Source organism: Balearica regulorum, chromosome Z (assembly GCF_011004875.1).
Source record: "Balearica regulorum gibbericeps isolate bBalReg1 chromosome Z, bBalReg1.pri, whole genome shotgun sequence".
Taxonomy (NCBI): Eukaryota; Metazoa; Chordata; class Aves; order Gruiformes; family Gruidae; genus Balearica; species Balearica regulorum.
In genome coordinates this window covers 76,983,770-77,003,414 of record NC_046220.1, presented here as the reverse complement: position 1 = coordinate 77,003,414, position 19,645 = coordinate 76,983,770, and the positions used below count along the sequence as shown (strand labels likewise).

At 48.5% G+C, this 19,645-nt stretch overlaps 1 protein-coding gene across 3 annotated transcripts in view; it reads left to right on the top strand.

The window, feature by feature from the left end:
- DNAI1 (dynein axonemal intermediate chain 1) overlaps positions 1-19,645 on the top strand; it is a 161,753-nt gene that overhangs the window by 122,865 nt on the left and 19,243 nt on the right. For all 3 annotated transcript variants that reach the window (XM_075739584.1, XM_075739582.1, XM_075739585.1), the window contains one exon: positions 7,940-8,125. In XM_075739584.1, the coding sequence (XP_075595699.1) occupies positions 7,940-8,125 (186 nt within the window). The remainder of the gene's footprint in view (positions 1-7,939; positions 8,126-19,645) is intronic.

Genomic DNA, 19,645 nt, shown 5'->3' with positions numbered 1-19,645 from the left:
CCAGCCTCCAGTGCTGATTCTGCATGGTAGGGCACAGCCAGGACTCTGCCAACGTGTGAAGAGATGGACCTTGGTCCTAATCTATGAGGACATATTTACAGCCTGAGGTCAGGGGCTGCGCTGTGGGTCATGGTAGGGATAACACAGGGGGGCTGGCACAGCTGGGATGTATTCGTGTGGCACAGCCTTGGGGATTTGCCCTGGGGCACATAAGGGACTGATTGAAACAGTCTCCCTGGTCTTCACCAGGTATTTGGGATGGGATGGCAGAGTAGGGAAGTGTCAGAAGACTGGAGGAGAGACTCTTTGCCCAGTATTCAGGAGGACGACAGTGCAGGAGGAATTAGGCAGACTAAATATGCTATCCAGAAAGATCCTGGGACAAATAATTGAATGGTCTATTTGTAAGCACTGGTAGATCAAGGAACAGCCATTCTCGTAAGGTTTTAATAAGGCTGTGTCACGTAAAACTGATCTAATACTGTTCTTGAGAGTAATGGGGCTGGTAGATCAGAGGAAGGAGATGTAATACATGTTTACAGGTTGACTTCAGGAACACTGTTGGCACAAGCCCATAAGCAAACTACAAGGCAGGTGAGAAGATGGATGTGGCACAATGGAAGTCATCCTCAGCAGAGTGTGCAGTGTGGCTAGGGGTGCTTCAGGGACTGGGGCTGGTGCTGAAACCCAGCAGTAATTGTGGTGGGACTAAATGGACAGGACTTACAAGTGCTTTGGTACCAGAACTGAAATTGTAAATGAGCTCGTCAACCTCAGCAACAATTTGCAATCAGTGAGATGTAATTCAATAAAGACACAAACCAAATGTGCAATATGGAATGAGCACTAATTGGGGAAGCAGCAGGACTGTAAGGGAGGCGGGGGCCAGGGACTGTCTGCGCTGCCATGTTCTCACTAACACCGTGCTGCTGAGTCAAACATTGGGAGGTGCACGGGAGAGTCACTCCATGAGTGGGGTTTAGGCTGAACTTTGGTTGCTGGTCGCTAAGGAAGGGTCATCTCTGCTGTGGCAGAAGGGATTGCAGCATAGTGCAGGGATACCGGCTGCTATCATCAGCCTAGCTATTGCATGAGTTCAGCACAGATTAGTTTCTCTGTTTGACTTTCACCTTTCAGAAGTGATTTGGAAAGTAACGTCAAATTTAGTACAAAAGCAAAGAGCAGAAGGAGGCTGTGATTCATTCCAAAGTACGCTATTAATGTTGAAGAGGGAAAAAAAAAAAGTGTCACAGACAACATAAGAGAATCGTATTAGACCAAACTGAAGTGCAACCAGCTCAGGTGTAGAATGTATCAGCTATTTAACACCAGATAACAGCATTCAGAAGTGTGCAGGACCGAGACATGAGGGAGATTATCCTAATCGCTGAGACTCTCAGAGCAGAGCCAGGCTGGCAGAAGTGGTGACTGACAGGGAAGTTAGCTGGGATAAACAAGCACTTACTTGTAAAGCAATGTAACATGGTTTTCAGAAGAGGTCAAATGGTCCTCACAGCCTGTCTGAATGAATAGCATCTCTTCTACGCACTGAGGCTTTTATTTTTACTGACTCATGGGAGCTGAGTCAAATCAGTTGAGGCTGAGGCTGTTTTAGTACCATGTCAAATTGGTAGCGACGCAGTTCTTACTGAATGAGGAAAAGCTGAGAGATGCAGCCCTACAGCAAAGCAGCTTCTACAGTTAAGCCAGGCGACACAGGCCTTCTCTTCCCCGCTGTGTCATGCACCCTGGAGTGATGGGCTGGGATGCTGCAAGACCGAGGGATGGGCTCTCCCGTACCCTGGGACATGCAGCTGTCTCTGCCTGAAAAGCAGCTTTTCATGCCGGGTTATCCTCCTGAGCTCAAAGCTACCTCTGAACATACCTGTAACAGAGCTGGGGTCAATTCTTTGCCACTAGCATAAAAGTGCTGTGAAATCCCATGTGTTCGTGGGTCTGTCTGGTGCTGGTATTGGGGCAGCCAAGGACCAGCATTCCTGTGTTGCCCTTGCAGAAGCAGGGAGGCAATGAATGTTTTCTGAGTGGGGTCTCCTTTCCTCCTGCCAAACCTCTGACTGCCCTGGGTATCAGAGGGACCAAGGACTGTCTTACAACCCTTGTTTGTCACTCAGAAAGGTCCTCCTAGAGAAAATTAGCTATATTGAAGGCTGTTCTGGCTACTTGGCTTTGATGCAGCTGGGGCAACCCTGCCTGCCCAGTGCCTTTAGAATGCTCCAGCAGCTGTCTTGGTGCTAGGCAGGGGCTGGGGGTGGCCTGTCCACTTGTTAAATATATTACCTGAGAGTTTAAAACAAATCATCTGTGGAGTTTGCAAATGGATGAGGAATCATGATTCAGTCAGGAAAATGAGGGAAATCCACCACAAGGACCATGAAAGCCAAGTAGTGAAAGAGATGTCAAGTGGTAAAGGGTAGCATTATACTGAATTATCCCTCACCTTTTGCTCTTGCACCGATTTTATTCTTTGTTGCCAAGTTACCAGGTACATCTGCCTTGTTCTAACACATATATGTATTTTCCCCCAGCCTCAGTTCTGGTTGCCATCAGGTTGGTTTTGAGCATGCTGGCATTACCCAGACAACTGCTTGTAAGTCTGGAAGAAAAGGACAGCAAAAGCTGCAGCCACTGCAGGCCCAGTGTGTTTTTGAGGCATGCAATAAAGGTAGGGTAGGTCAAAGTAGCTCTTCAGCTCTCTTCTTCATGGACCACAGAAGTCAAGTAGTTTGTTCTGCTAGCAGTGAGGTTAATTGCTTTTGGGTGGTGCTGTTTGGAGGGTCCAACTCTCCTCCAGATCCCCTGGCACTTCTATCCTGGTGTGCTGCAGGGCAAGGGGTGACCGCAGAGTATAAAGACAGAGGGGTCCAAGTAACCTCGGAGCTGCTGAGCTGATGAGAGCCTGGGCTGACTTTCAGGCTGTGAGTGCAGTTTGCAGAGTGGTTGGGGAGAAATGAGGTGTTCAAAACTCTGAACGTGTTTTGGGCCTGGAGTTACAGTAATAGCATTGGACGTGCACTGTGCTGTACTTACAGAGCAGCCTTGCAGAGCCTCAGTGGGGAGCCACTGGATTTTGGGAGGTGGAATATATTTGCATGATTCATAGACAGAGGAGGTGTTCGTCTGGATGCAACTGAGGTGCATTTCTTCTTTGGCTGTTTGAGAGTCAGGCATCAAAGCAGCTCACTTCTGTCAAATGTTTTCTGCAACTGTAACTCAGCAGAGTTAGATCCATTATTGCCTGTACATCAAGAATGGAGGTTCTGTTGTTACCCTGATTTTAAAATGTTCTTATTGAATAAAAAGCATCAGACAGAGACTGCAGGATTCACCTGATCCCACCTCAGAGATAACTGGGCATCTGCTTAAATTCAGTGCTCCTTTTCAGGGGCTACTGACTTACCAGAGTTACTGTCTTTCTGTCAAGAAGTTTGCTTTGAGCATCTGCCTGGCATCTCTACCATCAGACTGCCCAGCACTTTGGTATTGTGTGTCTGGGTTTCTTTTGATGTTTATTGATGCCAGCTCATAAATCCCCACGCTGCAAGGAATTGCTTTGCTCAACAGCTTGGGCTCCATTTTTGAGGGTGGTACGTGTCCTCCTGTGCTTCCTTGGGGAGGGCACACCAGTTTACAGGGACAATAAATAAAATACCCTTTGGAGTCATTAGTTACTGCCCCATGCTTTATTCTCCCTAGAGATCTGCATCTAAGCTGGGGGAAGCAGAGGAGACTTCTTGCGCTTTCCTATTTCAGACATTTTCAGGTTTCTTTTACCTCTTTCTCTGTGCCTCTCCCCAGGTTTCTTGTTTTTAGAGTCTGGTTTATGTCCTGCTCAGGAAGTGGCCACATATTATTCCTAAGGACTCTAACAAAAGAACTGAAATGCCTTTTCCCATTATCTAAGTGCTTATTAGCCGAAAGAATGAAGGTGTCTGCCATGGTCTGCAAGCAGCAGGGCTCAGCCCCTGCAGGTCCCTGATTTGCTTTTACAGGATCTGCAGAAGATATCTGATAAAAACAATTTTGTTGTCAGGAGGCTCCAGCTCCCTCTCTGGGAACATGCACCACAGTGGAAACATTTCTTGAGGGCTGAAAATCAGAGGTTTTTCAACATCCACTCTGTAGTTTCTAAACTGCTCCTGTATGAGTGTGGGTGGGTGAGTGAGTGTGGTGGCCCCAGGTCTCAGCACCTGCAGGGAGGGAAGTGCTGGGACCAGCCTAGGCAGCATGAGAGGAAGTGGCATGCAGAGGGGGCTCTTTGCAGGGGAACCCTCACTGGTTTGTAAGCTATAACAAGGACACTGCTTTGACATGCTTTTTGTTCCTACACAGTTCTCCGTACCAGTAAAACTCAAGCTGGTGTCCCAGCACAGGGCACTGCACTGTGGTGTTGCTATATGCTGTCTATATGTGAAAGTTGCACTTTCTGCTTTAGGGACCCTCCGCACGGTACTGTGTTTCCCATGGATTCATTGAACTGTGAAGTGTCACATTCTGACAAGCATCACTGCCTTGCTGTGACGCTGGAGATAAATTCCAGGTGATGCTACGGTACTTAGGCATTAGGGAGACAGATGGGTGGAAGCAGGCCTGCCCTGTGAGCTTTAGGAGCCCAGGACCATGTGGCACATTGTATGTCAGTGAATATGTAAATATGCTTGTCTGCCACATGTGGAAAGTTATACAAATATCAGGCCTGCCTTGCGAATAGGGGTGCCCTATGGAGGCACCTGCTCTCCACGGAGAGGGTTTGGATGTGGGTCTGTCTCTGGTCATCCTGGCTCCCCATGAGTCTGATACTCCAGTCACATGTGGGGTTGGGTGGCACTTCTATGGGTCATGGTTGCACTTTTCTGGGTCGTGTACCCAGAGAGGGCTCATCTTGCAAGACCTGAGAGACTGTCTTTGCGTGGAAGCAGTGATTATAGTCTGGAGGAATAGGGACCACTGGGGCGGTGGGATGGAGAGAAGCTGTGTGCTGTTGGTGAGTCTCTGGGGTGGGGGATCCAGCTGGATCCTGCTCCATAATCCTTAACCCCAGAACCTAAGCCAGCAGGGCAGCTCATGGGACTAGGAACCTCAAGGGAGGGCTGCAGGTTTTCAATCTCCCATTCTTTGGGTAGAAAGCCCTGCCCCAAGCCCCAGGCAGATATGCAGATGGTGCTGGTCACATGCATCTCTGCTGCTTTACAGAACTGTTGAGCTGCCTCAAGTGCTGTGGGAAGCCCTGTGCCTTTCAGGTTACTCCCAAAGCACCAATAACTGTTGGCCTGACCCCATTTTCCTCTCGCCTGAGAGTGCCTGTAAGCGTCTCAATCAGAGCCTCTGAAGTCCTAACACCCGTGGCCCACCCCTCCATCTGGAGTGTCTGACAGCTGATATGAGGTTGATGTTTCCAGCTGAAGAACTGAAATAGTTTGTTCTTTTCCATGATTCCCTTGGCAAAGGAAAACAAGCCCATTTGTTTAGAAGCTCATAAAAGAGGAGCTTTATAGTAGGAACATTCATAAACTTGTTTGCTTTTGACCTTCTCCACATTGCTGATGGTTTCGAGTTCTTGTCCCAGGCATCGTGCTTGTCTGGGCTGTCAGTGGCATTTTTGAAAAACAGCTTCACCCACAGTAGTTTGCATTGCTCAGCACTCCAACACTGAGCCTTCAGACATGTCATCCTTCTCCACTGCAGCGCTGGGTAGGTGTGCAGGTGTGATACGTCGACAGCCTTATAGAACAGCAGACCTGGATGCTGAAAAGAAAACCGGCTACTAATTCCATATTGCTTTTTTTTTTTTCTAGATTAATCAATGCTGCTCAAGCAGTGGGCATTTCCCAGGCTCTTAGCTGCTAAGCATTGAGTTTGTGCCATGAGGGGGGTGTGTGTGTGTGTTTGTGAATCATGCCCTTAAATTAATAACAATGTATTCTGTGAAGGCAAACAGTTAAATCTTCAGTGAGTGTGGGTCATGGGAGACTGATATATTTGAAAGAGAGCTTGTTCCTTTTCAGAGATAGTAAAACAGCAGGCATAAAGTACAAGCCAGGACAGCCACCTTTATTTATACCTAGAGGCAGGAAATTGGTATTACCTTGGCTGGACTGTGAGACCTCAAGTGTCGGGTCTAGATTCAGAATTTAATGCTGGCATCTGATACTTTGAGCAGATAAAAATGAAATCTTTTTTTCCACCTATGCTTCTGCTGACTGAGGAAGGACTCTCCAGACTGCAGATCCTCATTGTGGCTGATGCTTTGGATTCCCTTCTTGAATTATACTGTGATGGGTTTCTTCAAAACGTGTCTGAGAACTCTGTCCACTTTTCAAGCTCTTCCCCATCTGCAAAAGTCTTATTTTACTTCAGTCTGGAGGGAGTCTTCCTCATCTTGTTTTCTGCATCTGTAAAACCTTTGCATGGTTCTCCTGCCCAGAGCAAGGACATCACAAATTGGTAGATGTTGAGTTCTACGAAGACACAGCAGCTCATGAGACTGCCTGGGGCGTGTGCTTGCATATTGCCCAGCTCTTTGCTATACATGGGTTCAGATAAAATTCACTAACTCATTGGTGTGTGATGGAAAAGTACATGTACTGATTTGATACAAAACCTTCCTTGCCATTTGGAATAAGCTTTTGTAGGGTAACACTGTCCGATTTCAGATAATTGCTAGATTAAAATTGTAAGCATGGCACAATGTTGAAATAATATGTCTCATCTGGCTCCTAAGTGCTGGTAAACAAGACACAGCTGGCAGGAGATGTACAAGTAGTTCAGTCCTAATTTTCCCCATATTCCCACTGTACTTGTTAGCATAAAATATTCCCTTCCTTAGTTTTTCTGAAGACAGAAAAGGGAAAAGGAACATAAGGCTGAAAGTCTCTGTGGTGGATTCAAGGTAGGAGTCCAGCACGCTGGAGGCTGCTCGCTTCAGCACAGGGGAAGAGAGGGATGTCATGTTTTATTAGCCTTTGCAGGTTGTATCAATGACAGGACCTAATTGCAATTATTGGGAGGTAATGTTAACACATTCTCTCGAGTAACTACCACTGTTTACCACTGTTCCCTCTAGAGTCATGGTGAAGCATGCATTATCATACAGTTCATGGTGTGGCAGATCTGTGTCACTGCTGTATCACTGCCGTAGGCCTGAGGTCCGTGCCAGCAGGAATCCTGCCTGAGCGGGGCCTCGGGTCTGTCTCCCTCCATCCTCACCTTTACCATTTGTCCAGTCTTTAGCCGACGCTTCTCTCGATGCTGTGGGAGAAGGACACGTGTGCAGGCGTAACATCCGAAGCAGCCGGACTGGAATGGGCTGCCAGCACTGAGCTGTCCTGTGCATTTGCCTGTGCTTCCCTGACTTTACCCCAGGGTATACCCTTAATCATACTGTCCATGTTCCCATCACTTCCCTATTAATTACTATTTTGAGTCTTTAATGTTATTATTAAACTGGAACTGTTGGAACGCTCTGCAGTAAGGTGTAATAAGTATTACTGACAGCATTCTCTGCTTTGTGTATCAATCTGTGTTAGACTCTGATTTAACATCTGGTTGTCTCATTACTTGCAGCACTGAGAAGGGAGATTAAGACCTGTGGGGTTAGTAATGCTGGCTCTGAGCCTTCTCCAGTCAGGATCAGCTGGAGCCTTGCCAAGGCTCTTGGAAAGAGCTTGCACCCTCAGCAGGGAACTGTTCCTCACTCCGTGGGTCCCTGCAGGAAGGAGACGGTCCCTCAAAAGCAGCAGGCAGCTTCCGCACACTGCTTACTTAAAAGAGGACAAAGGTCCTGACTGCAGATGGTAGTTGTGTGCTGAGGCAGCCTTTCCGTGGGACCTTTTCTCTCTGATTTCTTCAGCCATCGTTCTGCCGCTGAGGGATGTTCTTGCCTGATTAATTCCTTTTGTGGTGTTTGCCTTTTTTTCCCCAGGCCCACGTGTTTGATCTGAGCATTAATAAGTATGAAGCTCTCTGCACCCAGCTAGTGGTGGCCAAGAAGAAAAATAAAATAACCCATATCCAGTTTAACCCTGTCTACCCTGTGGTCATCATTGGAGATGAACGAGGCCACGTTACTTCCTTGAAGCTCTCTCCCAATCTGCGCAGGATGCCCAAGGTAAGGACAACCTGCAGTCCCCTCATGGAGGTACCAAACCACAGCAGGTCTCTTCATGCCTTATCACTGTCCCCTCTCCTACTGTGCAATGATGTTGGCAAAGCTGCTTTCTCTAGCAAGGTGCTTAAGATTACCTCAAGCCTTTTGGGTAGGATGTTTGGGATGCTGGATCTCTGTCTCTGTTCCTGTATGAATAAGAAGGCTCCATTCTCTCCTGGGCAGGAGTGGGGAGGGGTAGGAAGGGGATTTGCTGTCTGTGTGCACTTTCTCACCATGGTCCAGACAAGCCCAGAAGCTCTGCAGAGGTTCATTTGTTTCCCAAAGCTCACATCTTTTCTGAGCTTTGAGTTTTCTTTGCAAAAGTCCTTGAAACCAAGTAAAGGAGGTCCCAACTCCTTCCCAAGTCCTCCCACATAGCCCATGCTACCTGTCTTCTTGTGCTCCTGGATCATCAGAGCCTGTGGCCTCACTAGCATGTCATGTCTCCTGTAAATGAGCAACTGCTGTCTTTAATTTGTGAGGAGACTTGGGATCCTTGTCTCAAGTGGCAGCAAGGAGATGTATGTGCCTCTGTGAACTGGTGAAGCCCCTTTTCCCACCCAGGCATGAGGGTCAGTCATGGAGGATGACCCACATGGATCCTTTACTAGACTTTCTGTCCGGGCTTCATCCAGCCATGAGCTGAATAGCTGTAAATGCAGTGTCCTGTCTGAGCCCATGTAATTCTCATATCCAGCTGTTTCTTGTTTAGTGGAGCTTTTTCAGTTTCAGGCTTTTTAGAACTTATCCAAGAAAGCAATCTGTTAAGATGATCATCTTTTATTTATATACCCTCAAAGGCTTTATATACTCTACCAACCCACTGTATTAAGCAGGGTCTTTGGCGAGGAACTAATCACCCTGGTGTCAGTCCAGAGTCTGAAGGATTTTTAAAAAGTTCCTTCAGCCGGTCAGCACTGGAAATGTGAATCTTCCCTGTGCTCAGAGGGCATAGAAAACACAGTAGCGTGGCAGTCTCTTTGGGGCTGCGTATGGGAACTGTTGAGGAGAATGTCTCATATGCTTCATGCTTTTCTATTTCCATCAAAACCACAGCCTGAGACCATCCAAGCTCTCAGGGCTGTCATAAGCTTGGCTCAGAACAAGTTTCCTCATTGCTTTATGAGTCCTTCTTGGGTGTGGGCAAGCACAGCGTCTGCCATGGACCCTGGTTGCACAAGGGTTCAGCAGTGGAGATGGGTCACACACACATAAACGTGGCTGCTCTGCTCCCCACTCCAGCTATGGGGTGAGCAGCACCCAACAATACTGCGCTGTGGGTCAGAATGAGTTCAAATGTCTCCTTCCAGTCCTGGTGGCCAGCAGCAGCCCTCCGTGCAGGTATGAACGTCGTCTCCTCCCTTTGCCAACTTTCTTCAGAGGCATATTGCATGTTGTTGACAAAGCAGTTTAAACTGTGCGTTCAGGAGTGGCTCAATCACTTATTGCTGACCTTGAACCAATAGATACCATAGCCCAGGCAACGTATAAAATGGATGGAAAAAGATTCTGCTGCTCTGATGTTATTAAGCTATCTGTCTTCTGCTTGCTTGCTTAGGTTTGAAGGACACTAAGCACTGAACTAAATGTTTCCTGTACATGTGGAGAAGAAGGAGGAATGTTCAGGCATGGCTGGTGATGTGTGCAGGTCCCCTGGCTGCAGCCAGCTCTTCTCTGAAAGAAATGAGAATTTAAAACCGATGACATGCAGTGTGGTGGCAAAGTGGCAGATCTGGCCTAGCCAGCTCAGTGGCCTTTCTGTGTCGCAAGTGGACAAGTGAGCTGGGTCGCTGACCCCATCTTTCATGGCTGATGCGGCATCCACTGTGCCAGATGCCAGTGTCTGGGACCCTGTAGTCAGGAGGTTTAGTTGCTGCAAGAAGGTGCTTTAACAGAGGGAAGTCAAGCCCTGGCAGAACAGGCAGTGACATCCACGGTGTCCTGTCTACCTCTTTGCTGTGCCAGCACCAGCGTTCATGTCTTGACCAGCAGCAAGCCTCCAGCTGTGTTTGCAAGAGTGTCATCTCACCGTGTGGAGTCAGATGTACTTCCAGACTATTGATCCTGGCTCCTCTGAAGGTCAAGTCGGTGTGATCTTTAAACCTCTACCCTGTGTAGCCAGCTTTCCACTGTAAAATTACTTCACTTCTCTCACTTTTCTGGGAGCCTCCATAGCCAAGTTAACAGATGCAGAATATCCATAGGTGTTATAAGTGGAGAGGGTCCAAAACTGTGCAGAGTCCTGGCATCCCAGCTGTCTCCTCACAGAGAAACCCATCTGTGCCTGGCTTGGTACCTGAGTACCTCAGTCTGGTCTCTCTGGCACTTGATCCCTACGGAGCCCAGTGGGGATACCTGTTCAACACCAAGGAGGAGAAGCCATGGCTGCTGCTTCTGGAGGTTGTGGCCTTCAGACCAACCCCAGCATCTGCAAGCTCAGCTGCCCGGTCTGGTTTCTGTTGACTCCTTTGAGCTGGGAAGGTGCCTTTTGCTGAGGTCTGGCAGAACTTGATGTGCTGATGGGAAAGGAGAGCCAGAGACTCATCCAGGTCCCACAGCTCCTCTGTTTCACACTGACGTCACAGGGGTTTGCCTGTGAAGCTTCTCCGCCAGCTTCCCACGCTGCTGGGACAGCTGCTTTTGACAGGTATGACTAGCAGACTAATCACCCTTTTTTAGAGCTCTTAATAGCCACATGTCATTCCAAACCATCTTTCTTCCCCTAAAAATAGACCTGATGCTGTCTGCTCCATGTTCTGTGGATTTCTTGGCTGTCACTGGGCTTCCAAGATAGGCCTCACCAAGAGAGAGTGAGCTAGTTTCATCTTGGTGGGATTTCAGCCGATCTGAATTTATTCTGGTTTGCCTGTTAGTTAAAGCCAGTGTGGTGGATAAGCGGAAATAGGGAGGGTAAGGACTCCTGGGTTCTTGTCAGACCTTGGTTCATTCCTCTCTTTCTATGCTAGAGTGAGAAGGGGAGGTTCAAGAGCTCTTTAAATAATTTGCAGCGTTGATCTGCAGCTTATTTGATTCATGTTTGTAAAACACTTTGGGATCTTTAAGAAGTGTTATTTAATACTCCAAGCTTTGCCGTCAGCAGTGTTAGCACAGCTTCATTTATGAACACTTGGCAGAACAAATATGCCAAGGGGAGGAACTTCTTGAAATTATTCAGGTAGCATTTTCAGAAGTAACTTTCACCAAGACACACAGTAAAAGCTTCAAAATATGCCTAAAACTCCCTGTGAGCTTTGGCCTCCTAAATCATTTAGTGGCATATGGGAAAAGGTGCATCTGTTGTTGAGAGGAAGCTGGGGACAGGGGCTCTGCCACCTGTTGGGCACTTGTGTTGAGGGCACATCTGTGTGCACAGAGGGTACAGAGGTCTCTGTGCTTGTGCCAAGCACAGTGGGCATCCTTGTGTCTTTGGCCTGGTGATTTGGGTCCTGGAGTCCTCCCCAGCCCCACAGACTGAGTCTCTGGGGCAGGATAGAGATATCCCCTTGCCCTGAAGCAGTGAGCTGTATTTATTTCCATGAGGAAAATAAATCCTGGTAGAGGTTTTCTGTGCCTGTTGCTGTTGTCTCTAGATTGTGTGAGTCCTCTGGGAGTCCTCTGGGAACACAATACCCACCAGCTCCAAGAGCCTAGGGAGCATGGAGGCTGGGGGGCCAAAGATGGTCAAACCCAAACCTTCTGCGAAGAGCAACCATGAGGCAGAGAGCAGAGCTTGCTGAAGGGGGGGTTTGCGATCAAACTACCACCAGCATGGTCCTGCATTGGCCATGCTGAACACCCATCTGCCTGAGCACCCAGCCCTGCTTGGGCAAAAAGCTCATGCCAACAGATATTGTCCTGTGCAAGGAGACCTGGTGAAACTAGTTTGCATCCTTCTGCTCAGAGCTCAGAGGTGGGGCAGAAATGCTTGCAGTATTTTAAGATGCAGCAGTAGGAACAAGTGGCTCTCTGCTGTCATCCAAGCCAGCAGAGACTCCAGTGCCTTTTGGACTCCAAGCGCTCCTTAAATATTGCAGCGGTTGTCAGGCAGGAATTGTTTAACTAATAAAGTATCATTCCTAATTTGTAATGACCTTGGTGGTTGAGTTCACCCGAGGGAAGCATTGCTGTAAGAAGAATCAGTTTGGGGCAGAGATGTTTAATTAGTAAGCCTTCCGAGTTTCATTCGAGGATTGGAAGAAATTAAAGCCTTTTGTCATCACAGTCAGAAGAATGTAGCTGCTCATGGGCTTTGGTTAGTTTTTAAAAAGCTGCTAAAATAGCCTGGCACAACCCCTGTCAATGCCAAAAGTAAGCAAGAGCTAGTAAAAAAAAAAAAAAAAAAGGTGTGAAGAGTTTTTAGAAATGTTGGGAGACAACAGTGGAGTGGGAGAAGAAAAGAAAGCAGGTCAAAGAAGTGTTACAATACAGCATTTGCTGAGGCTAAGGCAAATTTCTTGGCCAGTATCCAGGCTGTCAGCCAGGGAGGCAGCCAGCTTCTTGGCCTGATGCTTGTCTTGGATATTTATCTTGGATTATCTAGGATGATTATCTTAGCCTCTGTTCCTGCTACTGGTTTCTTCACATGCAACTCACCTCTTTCTCTGTCCATCAGGGACAAACGAGTTACTTTCCAGGCAGTAAATCCTGGCTGACAGGGTCTAGCTGGGCATGAGCAGAGTGGGAATGGGAACGCAGCTGCTCATCCATCCCAGGACGTGGTGACAGGGCTGCACGCAGGTCAGGAGCTGCAGGCATACACCTGTGAGCCCAGTGCTGGGTGCCTCTGAGCAGCTGGTGGTGTGGGGACAAACGAGGGGACATGGGGTAGCTTTGAGCCTTCCTATCCATGTGGAAGTGCTGGGCAGCTGCTCTGCTCTTTCTGTGCCGTATCACACCAGCCAGTGTCACCTCCAGATTCCTTATGCCCCTCTGCATCTTTGCAGCCCTGATGATTTTGCCCTTGGACAGATCCAGCCCAAGGCTGTTCAGCCAAGGGGGAACAGCTGAGTCTTGCTGCCTGGAGCACTGTGGCTCTTGGGCCATAGCTGGTGGCAGGATCTGGGAGGGATCAGTCAGGATTTGACGGACTGTGATGAACAGTGGGAATATGTTGGGGTTCTCAGGAGGTGAAGGAAGGGGATTTGGGAAAGATTGATGGAAGTGTGTGAAGTTTTAGGGAGAGAGTAGGAGACTGGCTGAAATCTGTTCTTCAGCCTATCCCTCCCCTCAGCACTGCATCCTTCGCTGTCACCTGGGGCTTGAGGTTGCTCCCTCCTCATACTGCCCAGCAGCACCCACTGCACACAGCGCTTTCTCAACAAGGGACCCTGGTTTTGTCCCTATACGCAGCTTCAGTGGGATGCAGCTCAGGTCCAGAGCTGGTACTGAGCTAGGACAGTGTGAACAGACAGTGTGATGCTTGTTCCTGAACCCCACTGCTTTGTAGCCTTGCGTTGCTGTGACCTAGGGTGATGGGGAGAAACTTGAAGGAGCTTAAGACCAGGAGATTTTTTCTGTTGTTAGTGTTTTCCTGTAGATGTGGGCAGTGTTTCAGTAGCTGTGAGGGATTGTCACGTAAAAGGGTACAAGTCTGATGTGTGGCTGAGGGAGGCCCTCCTCTTGAGTCATGAGGTTCAGAAAGGACCCCCTTGCTTTCTAAACTCCTTCTCAGAGAGGAGCCTAGGTGCGGCTAGGTCCAGTCTTAGTCCCAGACTTGGTCAACGGTTTATGTCTAAAGGATTACGTGTGTAGCCACATATCAGAGTCAAAGTTTGCCTGTCAGAGCCCCACTAAGGACTTTCACTGAAACAGTTTTGCAAAGTTGAAAAGAAAAATAGGTAATTTATTGAGGCGACAGATATAAAAGTTCGGAATTGCCGTTGATAAATGCACTTACTGCAACAATTTTGAGCTCAAGTTAATAGTTCAGCGCTTTTGTTAATGATAGTTTTCCCAGGGTAACATCTGACATAATCGGAGGCGCAAGTCTTACCAAAGAGGCGTCCCTGCTTGGGGAGGAGAGAGGTCCAGGCCTATTGACCCATCCAGATAGTTGGAATTCTTGTCCTCAAAAAAGAGAATTCTAAATGCCAGATTTATACTTTTGGCGAGGTGGGACTAAGTCAGGTATTGTGTGCCAATTGGCCCTTAACAAGGCTTGTTGTGCAGTTGATCGGGGCTGGGGGGGGAAGTGGCGGAGAGCAAAGGCGTTCAGTACAGAGGTGCGGTGGTCTGTTTAGTTTTACCAAAGTAACATCAAGCTGTGAAGGCTCCCCCTCACCCCAGGCATCACTTAGTTGATTAAGAAGCAGACCCGTCAGGCGCTGCATCTTGTTAAGATGAACAAATTGCTCATCTCCTGCCCCTGTTCAGGTCCAGTGCTTATCAGTGCAAGATAAGCAAGTTGCTCAATCCCTGCTCTCGCCCAAGCTGTACTCCCCCAGGGCCCCTTCTGCTGGCTCATAATGGCCCTGTATTCGGCACCAACAAGCCTGGACGAGTCCGGCATCCCACAGGGATGAACCAACCAGCATGGGAAGATGAACCTGAACTCCCTCCTTCTGTCCCAGGAGATACAGTCCATCTGCATGCAGGACTGTCTGTACCTACAGGAGGAAGCTATAGATAAGATGCGCTCTCTGAGGTCACTGCAGTCCTGGACTGGTGAGTGGTTGAGCACTGAGGGAAGTACATTTTGTCCTGAAACTTTCTATTTCAACAGTTCTTATGTGATACCACTCAGTCTGAGAGAAAAGCACTCACCTCTTCTCTCCAAACGGCTCAAGACTTGCTTTTCTAGTGGTGTAATTCCTGGTCCCTCTGGTTTCATGTGAATGCCCCTCTCTTGTTGAGATTCCTGCAGTTGCTTCTGTGCTGTTTGAGCGGTGGCTGATTTCCTCGTGTCTCTTCAGGCTGTCTAATTGCTCAGTGACCCAAAAGCACAGAGCACAAGCAGTGCTGGAGGAATTTGGCATCGAGCACTGCTGTGCCTTGCCTACATCAGGACTGCCTCCTCCAGATGCAGCTTGGCCCCCTGATAAGGAGGCACACACATATAAGTTTGGGTCTTGTAAAAACTGACCTGCAGCTTGATGGCTTTGCTTCCTCTGAGATTTGCAAATGCTTTTTGCTTTCCTTTCAGTTCCTCTGAAACTTATTATTATTATTATTATTATTATTATTATTATTATTATTTATGATAATTGCAGATAGCTGCTCTCTGTAATGTTAGGGGAAGCACCAAGCAACATGAGGTGGATCCAGGGACTCGTGAAACCCTATTTCTGCCCATTCACACCTTTCTGTGTTGCTTGTGTAGGCCCTGTAAGGACATATGCACTGGCGTTGACTCCGTGGTATGGGAAGGAAACCCAGTGCTGGAGGCCTTCAAGAGTAGGTTAGATACAAGTCTGTAGGGACAGGTGCTCTGACCCTGCCCTGGTGCAGGAAGGGCTGGAGGTGGATGCTGTGACTATCCCCGCTGTCAATGTGTGCTGGCCCTAGCACACACTGAGGGCAGCAAGAGGCCATACCGCTTGTGCACAGCTTGCCAGTGCATGAGCAGCATTGCTGGTGTCCTGAAGCCAGTTTGCTGTGCAGATCTATGACTCATAACTGTAAATCAACAACTACTGAAGGAAATATTGACGTGCACTGACAAGAGCAGGGTCCTCTGCCCCTTCTGCCGGTTCCTTCCCCTCTGCACTTTTCTGACCTGCCACCACGCTGGGAAAACCGTTAGCAGGATCCGTTCTTCCTCCACTGTCCCATATCAAGACATCTCTCCATCTAACATAACCTGAGATAAAATGAGGGGACTGTTTAGTCATGAAAACTGTTTCTTGGGAAAAGAGATGGTCCACTTGCCAGCAGGCTCCTATCCTTCCTGGGCAGAACTGAAGCCTTTGGATATTTATTTGGGGACCCTGGACATATCCCCTGTGCACAGGAGAGTGGCTTAACAGCAACAAATCCAAATGTCTGAGAGTGTCACACCACAGGTACAAAGAGTTCTGTATCCTGGACAGGCATGTGACAACTTTAGACACTAGCACTGTTTGGAGCGATAACCCAAACAAGCCAGCAGTAGATCTAAAGGACTTGAATCTTCTCTCATTAAATCAGTTTTCTTTGTTTTAGGAGAAATAACTTTCGAGTTGCATCAGAGTATTTGAAGGGAGAAGAGAGGTCTATCTAACTGCAGGGTCGCTGAACTCCAAGGTCAAAGAGCTGGGGTTTTTTCTTCCTTTCACTGTTCCTGACCACGTGTCTTCAACTTTATTTTCATTGTGTAATGTCACTTTCTGTGACCGCTGTGTTTGGCAGTTGGTGGAGAGACAACATCAGCATATTTACAAGTTATTTTAAGCTGAAGTTAATTCTCAGTGGTCAGGATGAAGTGTGTTTAGTACGTTAAATGGAAACACTGGCAACTGGAGCAAGAAAAGGTCCCATTTTAAGAAAATGGAATAGTACTTATTAATTATTTCTAAAGTGCAATTCTAATCCCATGAGGTGTTGTGTGCTGTCAGGGGGATACTGACAAAGCCAAATGGGCTTTGACTTTCTAGTTTCCTCTTTGAAGATCTGTGTAATAAAAGGGTTGCCCATGTTTGAAAGTGATGCAAGACCACTCCATTTTGCAATACCAGGGGTTTGGAGAAAAATGCTAGGGGGATTTGGTTTTGTGATCAATAATAGTCAAGTCACTGAGCTAAATGCCTCTCTCTAGACAAATCTGCTGTGTGTCCTTTGGCTTTGCTGTCCTTCGGCTATTCAAGAGTAACTGAAATCTGAATTTGGCCAAGCAAAATGGATTTTAGTGAGGTGTTACTTTACTCCTTCCCTTGTATTTCTCCACGCCAGCACAGTTATGTTGCTACAAGAACGGTTTGTCTGTGGGCTTTGCATCCTTTTCCTTGTGAACTGATTGTGTCTGTATTTGGTGCCTGCCATCCTAGAGCTCCCCAGGCCCCTCTGCAGCCCAGTGAGCCCATCGCTGCCTGTCCTGGGAAATGCCTAATGCATGAGAAGGAGTCCTGCTTCACGTCTTAAAAGGATTTGCATTTTGGTTAGATCTGCGATTGCCTGAGTATGCCTGTTCAGCTTGCACAGCTCCTCTTTGAGCTGAGCCTCTGCTTTCTCCAGCACCTTGGCAGGAAGCCGTGGCAGCAGAGGAGTAGGCACAGCATAACATTATGGCAAGAGAGGCACTGCCCAGCCTCCCAGGCCTCTTGGCTCGCCTTTTCTCCCTGTTTCTTTCTTTTGCTGTCCTCTGTGAATTAATTTCTATGCACATGACTTAAATCCTCTGCAGAAGATTGTAGGACCCTGAGAAATCACCCATTCCTTGCCTAACAGCCCCAATACGAAGGCAAAGGGACCCCTGGGGGAACAGGCTGTTTTCAAAGCATGCCTTTGGCAGAGCCAGTGAGACTTTTGGGGGGAATCTCATTCTCCCAGCAATGGCTGGGTGCGAGAGCAGGTCTGCCAACCTGCAACCTCTCCTGCAGAGGCTATTCAGTGCTCAGCCCCCTGCCATAACTGATTACAGCTGCCTGCTGATGGAGGCAACGTGGAAGCTTATCCTCCAGGTCATCTGAGAGTGAGCTGCTTTTTTGCCAGAGAGCCCCAAGCAGCTCTCAGGAGTGCAGCTATTCCTGAGTGCTGGCTCTGCCGCAGGGATATGGGGGAGGAAAGCTTGTTAGCTCAGCCCCCGAGCCACGAGCCACGGGGTGCATTTGAAAGGCAAGGTGATGGCTCATCATGAGATGTGTATAAAGCAGTGGTGCAAAGCCTGGCTGACCCAGCTCTGGTCCTGGACCTAGCTTCTGCATCTCTTTGGATGAAATGCAGCTCCTCTCCATGGGTGATGGGATAAGGACACCCGTCTCCCTGGGAGCCAAAGCAGACAAGTGAGAGGTGACCATAGACACTATGAATCTGCTTTCCTACAGCCTCTCTTCTCTGTGCATCCCTCGTGCTGAGTGCTTTTGGGACACATCCAATACAGCTGTACCTCAGGAGAGGACCTGATGTTGGGGTGCACTGATGGACAACCCTGTCCCACCAGGACCCAGTGCCTGGCAGGGTCTCCTGCCTCCCTGCCTTGTCCACCACAGGAAGACAGTTGGATGTCACAGACTATGAAGCCCAAAATTTCAAGCTAGGGCAGCCAGGTCCCTGAAGAACTGGTGAAAATTAGGAAGTGGAATGGGGCACCAAGACATGCTCACCTGCAACTGGCAGACACAGCAATGATGTGTGTGCTATTACACCTCCAGCCCAGCAATCCCATCTTGGCCCTGTGCTGCCCCTCAGCTGTCCATCCTGGCAGACAGAGGAGTGAAAAGGTGAGGGTGACAGTCCAGGTCCCAGTGTGGAGCAGAGGAAAGAGGTGGCAGTAGTATAAGGGAAAGGATGAGGAGCTGGATCATGGTGTGACCAGGAAGGAGCAGGCATCCCATGGCTGGTGAAGCATGCAAAACCCTGGCACACAGGTGAGCAGCTCCCTGTTGGCTCTGCACCTCCACAGGGGTTGGTTTGGCCTCCATTTGTGCTGGTTGTACAATGTAGGTGGAAAAATGTAACTAATTCTCTCCAGCTCATGGCTGTGCAGTGTTCTGGGCACCTGAGGACTCACTCAGTAGGGATGGAAAATGGGACACTGGTCTTCACTGGCAAAACCCATCCCAGTCATGTTTTTGCATTGCCTCACTGAGCCCAGCAATGCCCCAGAGCTTGGAGAAGGTGGGCTTTTACTCTTCTTCAAGCTCTTCAGCTTTTCCTTGCTTGTGATATTGCATAGCTTGTCCCTGGCATTGTCTGGGCACTGTGGGGCAGTGTCCCTCATTGCAGAGCCTGGTGGTATTTGCTGCAGTGACAAAGGCAGGAAATTTGGCAGGAAACGGAGTAGGAAGAGATGCAGCTATGAGGGCCAGAGGAACAGCCTGAAATTTGGCACATCCCTGTAACTCCTCCTGAACCAATGCCAGAGCCTGACACAGCCTTCCCCAAACAGCCGGCCCGGGTTGGAAAGGGATGAGGCTGCCAGTGAAGAGACACAGGGCAGCTCCCTGCCTGAGGGAGTGTGTCTGTGCCTCTGTAAAACACATCCCAAATGCATCGTTGTAAAAAGCCCCTCACTTGCAGGCTTCTCCTGTGTGTTTCCTAACACTGGGTGCCTCAATCTACAGACCTCCATGCCCCTACATGCCCTGATCGAAACTATTGTGCTGCTCCCAGCCCTTGCCAAGCCTCTCCCTGACTCGTGCTCATGCTCCCTACCAGCCTCCTCTCAAAGAAAAGAGAGACACCTGCGCCAGCAGGCAGGCCAAATAAATGGTCCTTGCTCAAATTAATTTGATGGGCTCAATGGGGAATTGTTTAAATGAGAGGAGGGAAGGAATCGCCGATGAATAAAATGTCTCGCTGCTCACGGTGATGGAGCTGACGCAAAAGGATTATTTTTATCCCATGGAG